This window comes from Chinchilla lanigera, unplaced genomic scaffold, assembly GCF_000276665.1.
Source record: "Chinchilla lanigera isolate Chin_1 unplaced genomic scaffold, ChiLan1.0 scaffold00158, whole genome shotgun sequence".
Lineage (NCBI taxonomy): Eukaryota > Metazoa > Chordata > Mammalia > Rodentia > Chinchillidae > Chinchilla > Chinchilla lanigera.
The window spans coordinates 1,942,848-1,951,314 of NW_004955559.1; the positions used below are offsets into that span (position 1 = coordinate 1,942,848).

At 55.7% G+C, this 8,467-nt stretch overlaps 1 protein-coding gene across 1 annotated transcript in view; it reads right to left on the minus strand.

The window, feature by feature from the left end:
- Positions 1-30: 30 nt before the first annotated feature.
- Positions 31-8,467, minus strand: part of Sult2b1 (sulfotransferase family, cytosolic, 2B, member 1) — a 26,018-nt gene continuing 17,581 nt past the window's right edge. The window contains exons 3-7 of the mRNA XM_005412951.2: positions 3,895-4,103; positions 3,509-3,635; positions 3,087-3,181; positions 1,031-1,211; positions 31-255 (exon numbers count right to left, since the gene is read on the minus strand). Coding sequence (XP_005413008.1) covers positions 56-255; positions 1,031-1,211; positions 3,087-3,181; positions 3,509-3,635; positions 3,895-4,103 — 812 coding nt within the window. The 3' untranslated portion in view covers positions 31-55. The remainder of the gene's footprint in view (positions 256-1,030; positions 1,212-3,086; positions 3,182-3,508; positions 3,636-3,894; positions 4,104-8,467) is intronic.

An 8,467-nucleotide genomic window follows, 5' to 3' on the forward strand; every position in this document is an offset into this window, starting at 1 on the left:
CCCGCCTCCGGAAAGCATCGAGGCGAGGGGTACAGCTAAGCATTTATTGTCAGGGTCACTGGTGGGGGCGTTCGGAGTCCTTGCCGGAGCCAGGGCCGGTCTCGGGCTCAGGCTCAGGCTCAGGGTCCAGGCCGTTGTCCCCCAGGTCCTTGTCCCAGGGGAAGGTCGGCATCCCCCGCATCTGCACTCGGTAGACGCGGTTGAAGGCCTCGCTCTGTGCCACTGTGAAGTGGTTCTTCCAGTCGCCGCTGACCCCTGCGGATGTGAGGGAGGAAGGGGCCCAGGTGAGGAGCTGCTGGGGGGCAAGACCCCCAGTATCGGCACTTTCTTTCCCACCTCCCGGCCCTTGCCGAGACGGCAGCCCCACGTGGGCCCGTCCCTCACTTTACCCCTGTGACACAGCGGAGGCCCTGCCCAGAGCCAGGCATCCTCGGGGACTCAGCCGGGGGCCCTCCCGGCAAGCAAGACCCTGCTGGCTGTGAGCCCCGGGCCAATGTGGGGCCCTCCCGGTTTCCCACCCCTCTTGGGGTGACTACTGGGGTGCCACCACTGCCTGGAATCCTGGGGCTCATGTGGTCCCGAGCCTAGTGTTTGAAGTGCACATGCCACAGCAGAGCACGTGTGAGGTCCGGGGAGCTCCTGTAGAGGGCTGAGTCCCCCCAGGGTGTCCCAGTGCTTGGAATCTATAAATATATAACTTTCTCTTTTTTTGAGGCAGGGTCTCCCTATGTAGTTCAGGCTGGACTGGAACTCACTACGTAGCCCAGCCTGGCCTCAAACGCACAGGGATCCTCCTGCCTCAGCCTCCTGAGTGCTGGGATCACGGGTGAGCACCACCACGCCCAGCCTCAATCATCTGACAGTTTCTGCAGTGAGCAGGAGGTTGGGGGGCGTTCACGAGGCCCCACGCTGCACGGGCTTGGATCTGGCTCTCTGGGGGTTGCGGGGGCCGCTGGGTGGCTGTGTCACACCAGGCCTGGTGCTATGCTCTGGGTGAAGTGCGCCCGGTTCCCGGGACGCTGTGGCCCACCTCTGCGGAGGAAGGCCCCGCGGCGGTGGTCCAGCAGGCTGGGGGGCAGCAGCGTGTAGTTGGACATGGTGTTGGCTTTCATGGCGCCGAAGGCTGAGTGCGCCACCACGGAGCCCAGCGCCTCCTCGCCCAGCGGCCGGCCCAGGAACTCGCAGACACGCTGCACGGAGCCATGGAGGTCCTGGGGGAGAGGCGAGGGGTGCTGAGGCCAGACGCACCCACTGCGGGGGAACCCGGGATGGCGGCGCTCGCCCCTCCCAGGGCTGGGTGCTGGGCCTGGCCTCCAAGTCCTCACCCTCGCCCCACCCCGTCAGGCATGTCCTGTCCCTTGCTTTTGCCTCTGCCACGTCCCGGATTCTGTCCCTGCAGCCCAGGACTGACTGAGGCCCCCTCCTGTCCCACCCAACCTTAACCCAGCCTGCCCCCCAGCCTCCCTGCCTCTGGCTCATGCCCTCCGCACTAAGCTGGCCCTGCCCCTCCCCGGCTCCCAGCTCTGCTGTGGCTCTCCAGTGCCCTAGGACAGGTCTTCCTCCTTCCCTCCCTCCCTCCCTCCCTTCCTTCCTTTCTCTCTCTCTTTCATTTTTTGAGACAGGGTCTCACTTTGTAGTGTAGGCTAGACTTGAACTCACAGGCTGGCCTGAAATGTCCAGAGATCCTCCTGCCTCAGCCTTCTGAGCGCTGGGATCACAGACGTGTGCCCCATGCCCAGCTGGCCTGGCTCTCAAGGACAGGGTGACCTGTTCTCAGCCCTTGCCGAGGTCCCAGGATCCGCTGTTCCCTGCAAGTTCCTCCCTCGGCCTGGCCTGAGCCTGCCAGGAACAGTGCTGGCCACTGAGGACCGCCTTCCTCGGGACAGGTGGCTCAGGTCCCTGCAGACTGAGCGCCTACTGCACACCAAGCTCCAAGTCCCTCATGTACAATTGCACCAGTTCTGCCATCAGCTTTGAGAAGAGAAGCACCATGCTGAGCATGGTGATGAAAGCCTGTAATCCCAGCACTCTGGGAGGCTGAGACAGGAGGATTATAAATGCAAGCCCAGCCTGGGCAATTTAGCAACCTTCTCTCAAAATTAAAAAAGAGATAGCGAGGTAGCTCAGAGTAAAGGCTCTGGACTTAATCTCCAGTACTGAAAAAGAAAGTGTCATGCCCAGAGACAGCAAGGTGCTTGTCCAAGGTCACACAGCACAGAGAAGGTCAGACTCAAGCCGCCGCCGCCCTCAGCCGCCCTCTGGGCCAGGCGGCACAGCCTTTCCAGGTCACTCCTGGTTTCGTAACCGCTGTCCCTTTCTGTCCCAGAAAAGTGGCCATGTGGGCAGCGGGGAGCTCTGCTGGGCTCGGTGGCCCAGTTTCTGGTCTGGAGAACTGGGCTCGAAGGGAAAGGACAGGCGGGGCTGGCTGCGCCCTTTTCCTCGTCTTTCCCCCTAAACAGATTTACCAGGCTGGGAAAAGTAACAGCGGGGCAGGCTGACCGCGCCCGGCCCCTCCGCCGCGGCGCCGCCTCCAGGAAGCCCCCCTGGTTGCCCCAGCAACGCGGTCTCCCCCTCCTCCCCGCCTGCCTCGGCCGGCGCAAGGGGCGGGCCCAGCTGGGCTCCCGTCGGACTCCAGGGGTGCGCTCTCCACGGGCTCCCTCAGCGCCCCGGGTGCCCCTCTCCCTTGGGCTGCGGCTGCGCCAACCATTTTCCTCCCCTGCTCAGAGCCCGCGGAGGCCCCAGCTCCGCCGACAGCCCCCCAGTGCTCCGCTGCCTTTCCTCCGTCCTCTCGCCCCTCATTTGTCTCTGCTGTCCTGGGGACGCACTGAGGCGAAAGCCACCCCAGGGCCTTTGCGCCGCTGCCTTCCCAGATGTTACCCCCGGCTCCTCCCTGACCGCTGACCGTGAGTCCCGGCCCCAGGGTCCTGACTTCCTTCCCCGCCCGGCTGGCGTTTCCTCCGAAGCTCTACCCGCTCTGGATTGCACTGATCTCGCAGGCCCGCGTCCCACACCCAGCTCCAGGCTCTGTTCTGAATCCGCAGTGCTAGGCCTGGGAACGTGGGGGCAGCGAGGCCGCGGGGACCCACCTGCTGGAGCTCCTCATAGGTGAGGAATAGGAAGTTCTCTTCGCCCTGCATCCGGATCCAGCCCTTAATGTGGTCGAACCAGGAGCCGAACTGCACTGTGGGTGAGGGGTTGGGTGAGGGCCAGGCACGGGGCCCCTTGGCTCGGGGATGCTTGAACTCCAACAGGCACCCCAGAGCCCCCAGCTCCAGAGTCCAGGGTCCCTCCCACCTGTGCCTCCCGGCTTCCAGTATGTGTACCCCCCATCTATTTGGCCAGCCCATCGGCAGCTTAGTTCTCTCAACTCAGATCTAAACTTGAGACCCTCCTGCCTCAGCCTTCCTGAGCGCTGGGCTTACAGGTGTTCAGCACCATGCCCGGCTTCCAGCACTCTGCCCTTCTCCTCTGACTTTCTTCCCACCTCCTTTCTCGGAGGGGGCCTCACCTTCGCCTTTGAGGAAGTCCTGCAGGAACTGGTCGGGCGTACCCGGGTCCTTCAGCTGCTGGGCAATCTTGGAGTAATGGTAGAAGGACACCAGGACATCGCGGGGGTTCCGGGCGAGGTAGATCACCTGTGGGGGGCAGTGGGGAGCGGGAGGGCATCAGACACAGGTGGGGCCCGGACCCCAGGCAGGAAGGGCAGTGGGGGGACTTCTCAGGGAGGACCTGAGGCTGACAGTGGCTCAGCAGCAGCCGCTCACCAGGGAGGGGACCGATCTGGCAGGAGAATCACAGGGAGGAAGGTGTGGGGTTCAGGACAGGGGAGATCAAGGCGAGACACTGACTGAGAGACACGGGAAGCTGCCCGCCCCGTGGCCTCCCTCACCGCACCTTGGCCTTGGAGGCGAAAGCGGCCTTGGGGAAGATGTGCACGGGGAGGTGGGAGCTCAGAAGACGCGGCCTGGGCTGGTCCGGGAGAGTGAAGGCGCCCATGATGGTCTCGCACCAGGGCGCGCGCTCCCAGATGGGCACCGAGTGGATCCAGGAGGGGTCCCCGTCCTTCAGGATTAGGCTGAGGATCTCGATCATCCAGGAGGTGCCTGTCGGGAGAAATCAGACAGATGAACTGGGGTGGGAAGGGGTGATGGGGGAGCAGTCAGATTAACAACAGCAACCTCTGCAGGGAACTTTGCTACTTATTTCTTCTTTCTTTCTTTCTTTCTTTTTTTTTTTTTTTCGTGGCAGGGTCTTGCTATGTAGTCCAGATTGGCCTTGAAGTCACAGCAATTGTCCTGCCTCAGCCTCCTGAGTGCTGGCCATTTGCCATTTGTTTTATTGCGTTTATTTTATCCTCACAGACCATGGCAAAGGCAGGGTTGATGAGCCTCCATTCAGAGCAGGTGACTAAAATGCAAAGAACAGTGTCTACCAGGACCCTGGGAGGCTGAGGCAGGAGGATCCCAAATTTGAGCCCAGCCTGGGCAACTCTGTAAGATTCTGTCTCAAAATGAATGAATAAAAAGGGCTAGGGGTGGAGCTCAGAGCAAAGGCCCTGGGTTCAGTTCCCAGTGCTAAAAAACAAATACAACAACCTGAAGAGATGTCAGTCATCCAAGGTGGCAAAACTGGGCAGTGGCATGTGGCAGCCATAAACAGGCCACCTCCCCACCCCTGTCCCTTCTTCCTTCTGGAATATGGTGAGGCCACATCTCCTGTCACCCCCTTGGGGCCACATGACAGATCCCCGGTCAAGGTAGTATTTTGGATGCTTTATTGTTTTTGCAGCACTTGGAATGGAATCCAGGGCCTTTGCACTAAGTTACACTGTTTTATTTTTTTATTTTGAGACAAGGCCTCATTAAGTCTCCAAGTTGCCCAGCCTGGGCTCCAACATTGGATTCTCCTGCCTCAGCCTCCCGAGTGCTGGGAAAACAGGTGTGCACCACCAGAGCCCTCTTGTTCTACTGAATTCTAACACCCTCACTGTACCCGGGACCAAAACGTGGCGTCGGAGCTCCAGTCCCACTGGTTTTGGGGACCTGAGCAGGACCCAGGAGAGCCTTTCTCTTGGCGAGCTGGCTCCGTTTAAAGTTTGACCGGCAGAGGGCACTACAGGGACGTGCAGTGAGGACCAGCTTGACCGTCCTGTCCTCGCGGATGCGTGACTGCCAGCGGTCAGCCCTGCAGCGGACACCCAGAGTCACTCACCCACCCAGCGCCACGCCCTCTCCAGGGAAGTGGGGTGGGGGAGGGGGGAGGGAATCCCTCTTCCAAATATCTTGCTGCCTGGGGGCAACCGGAGGGAGGAGTTAGTTCCAGCCCAGGAGAAAGTGGCTGCTCTTTCTATCAGCTGTTCCTGGGTTTGTTTTGTTTTGTTTTGTTTTGTTTTCGGTGGAGACAGGGTCTCGCTATACAGTTCAGGCTGCCGTTAAGCTCGCTATGTTGTCCAGGCTGACCTGGAACTCATGGCAATCCTCCTGCCTCAGCCTCTCTAGTGCTGGGATTATAGGTGTGCACCAGCACACCAGCTTTATGATTTTTTATAGGAAACTTCCATGCTGTTCCCCATAGTGGCCACATCATTTTGCATTCCCATCACAGAGCACAAAGGTTCCAATTTCTCTAAATCCTGGCCCACACTTGACATTTTCTAAATAATAGCCACCGCTTGGGTGTGAATCATTCTTTACATGAAGCCTTTCCAGTCCAAATTACTGTGCGGTTTCAGTATCCTGTCTGGGCTTGACCGATCCACCCTCGTGAGGTGGCTTAGCACAGATCCAAGAATCTTTGGGCCCATCCTCTCTTCCTCGGGTTACTACGCGCAAACGCTAGCAGAGCACATTGGCCTCAACTAGAAACTACACCTCCCAGAATCCTCAGCAGTGGGGAGGTCACGTGACAAAGTCCTGGCCTATGAGAGACGAGAAGTGAGTTCATCTTGTAGGTCATGCTTTGAAAGAGGAGATAAAATAATAAATAAATAAATAAATAAATAAATAAATAAATAAAAGAGGAGCTGTTTGCCCCCTCCTCTGTTCATTTCCCTTTTCTACTGGCAGCACTGCAGAGCTGATGCACATAAAGAGGCCGACGCTATTTTAGAAGTCACCAAGCTGGAAGGCCTTTCCAGCCCTTCCTGACTACTTCTAACTGAGCCAGCTGTCTGCCCAAATGCCGGCCCACTGGACGCCTTTGTGGGGGAGAGAGCGCAGTTTATTTCCTGGGGGCGACTGGGTAGAGCGTTATTTTGGGACAGGGTCTCGCTAAATTGCTAAGTTGCCTACGGTGGGCTCAAACTTGTGATCCTCCTGCCTCAGCCTCCCAGAGTGCTGGGATTACAGGTGTGCGCCCCCAGGGCTAGCTGTCAGAGCATTTTCACCTAGACCTGGACTAACATCAGTGTTACCACTGTAGAAGAAACTAAGTCAGAGGGGAACCGGAGAGGGAGGGTTGGAGATGTTCTAGAGGTTTTTCATGTTTCCTAAGGATTTGAACCAAGGGAGGAACAACCAAAGGAAAGGTGTTTCATCATGGAATCCTGCCCACAAAGGATCAGAGTCTACCCCATCATCATGGAATAACAGCTAGTCAGGAGGCTGAGGCAGGAGAATCACCTGAGCCCAAATTTGAGGTAGAGCTGGACAACATAGCAAGACTGTCTCAAAAACAACAATCATAATGATGATTAAGGAATCAATCAAATATATATATATTTTTTTGTTTTGTTTTGTTTTGTTTTTTGAGACTGGATCTTGCTATGTAGCCCAGGCTGGCCTCGAGCTCAGCCTCTCAAGTGGTGTCATTACAGGTGTGTGCCACCAGCCCAGCAAAGGGAAATACAATTTTTTGTTATTTTTTGAGACAGGGTCTCACTAGGTAGCCCAGGCTGGCCTTGAACTCACAGGAATCCCGCTGTCTCAGCCTCCAGAGTGCTGCAATTACAGGTGTGAGCTACCACATCTGGCTAAATACAAATATATTTGATTACATATTTTTAAAAATATGCATAGAAAAACATTATGAACAAAGGATACAAGGCAAAAGACCATGTGGGGAAATATGCATAGATCACACACACACAAGGTGAAGTTCACTGATACATAAAAAGTGCCCATGGATCAATGAAAGGCCAATAATTCAGTAAAAGGAAAGAAAGGACCAGGGATCACAGATCCTAAAAGAAGAATCAGAAGTAGATATTGCTGCTGTTGGTTTTATTTTTAGGTACCAGGATCAAACCCAGGGCCTCTCACATGCTAGGTGCACATTGTACCACTGAGCAAATCCACAGCCTGTGTTTGAAATATCTAAAACTATGCTCGGCTTCATCAATAGCAGTAGCAGCGTAAATTGACCCAAGACAGAGTCTATATTTATTTTCACCTGTCGACGGGCACAGGTAAAAGCTCTGATTTAGGACGATAGTAGAGATGTGGGGAGCAGTGCCCCTAGATCTGTAAGTGCAAATGGGGGCACATCTCTCAGGACCACAAGTGTGCATAGCCCTCCCTTTTTATAGAGGTGCTGGGGATGGAACCCAGGGCCTTTGCACTGAGCGACATCCCCAGCCCTTCTATTTTTATTTTAAGAGAGGATCTTGGTAAGTAAGTATCTACAATGCCCAAACTCAGCTTGAATTTACAATCCTCCTGCCTCAGCCTTAAAGAGTACTAGGATTACATGTGTGTACCACCACACCTGCCTCATGTCTAGGAGTTTATCCTACAGATAAACACACATGCAAATACATATATGTACATATGTATCATGTTCGTTTTGTTTTCGAGACAGAGTCTCACTATGTAGCCCGAGGTGGCATCCTGCCTCAACCTCCCGAGGGCTTGGATTACAGGCACACCCCACCAGGCCCCGCTCTAATGGGTCATGGATTTACATGTAAGATCTGAACCAGTACAACTCAAAGAGGTACGGGCCATCTTTGGGATCATGGGTTAAACAAAGGTTCCTTGGCTACAACACTTTATGATCCATAAAAGAACAAAGTGACAAATTGGATCTCATCCAAAATAAAAATGCATGCTCTGTGCCCTGGGGAGAAATGAAAAGATCATGTGCGGCGCAAGAGAAAGTCTTCGGGAAACGCATGTCTGATCACGAGTTTGTGTGTGGGCTACAGAGCAACTTCTCAAGGCTTAGGGATGAGAAGACAAACTGCTCGGCTGAGCAGGAAGATGGTTTGACCTGAGCTTTACCAGAGAAGACACAGGAGGGCTGGAGACCATGGGGAAAACACAGCACCACTGGTCACTAGGGAATTGCATGTTAAAGCCACAACAAGACATCAGTCAGGCCAGGTGTGGTGGCACATGCCCATAATCCCAGCACTCAGGAGGCTGAGGCAGGAGGATTGCCATGAGTTCGAGGCCAGCCTGGGCTACATCGTGAGTTCAAGGCCAGCCTAAACTGCATAGTGAGACCCTGTCTCCAAAAAAAAAAAAAA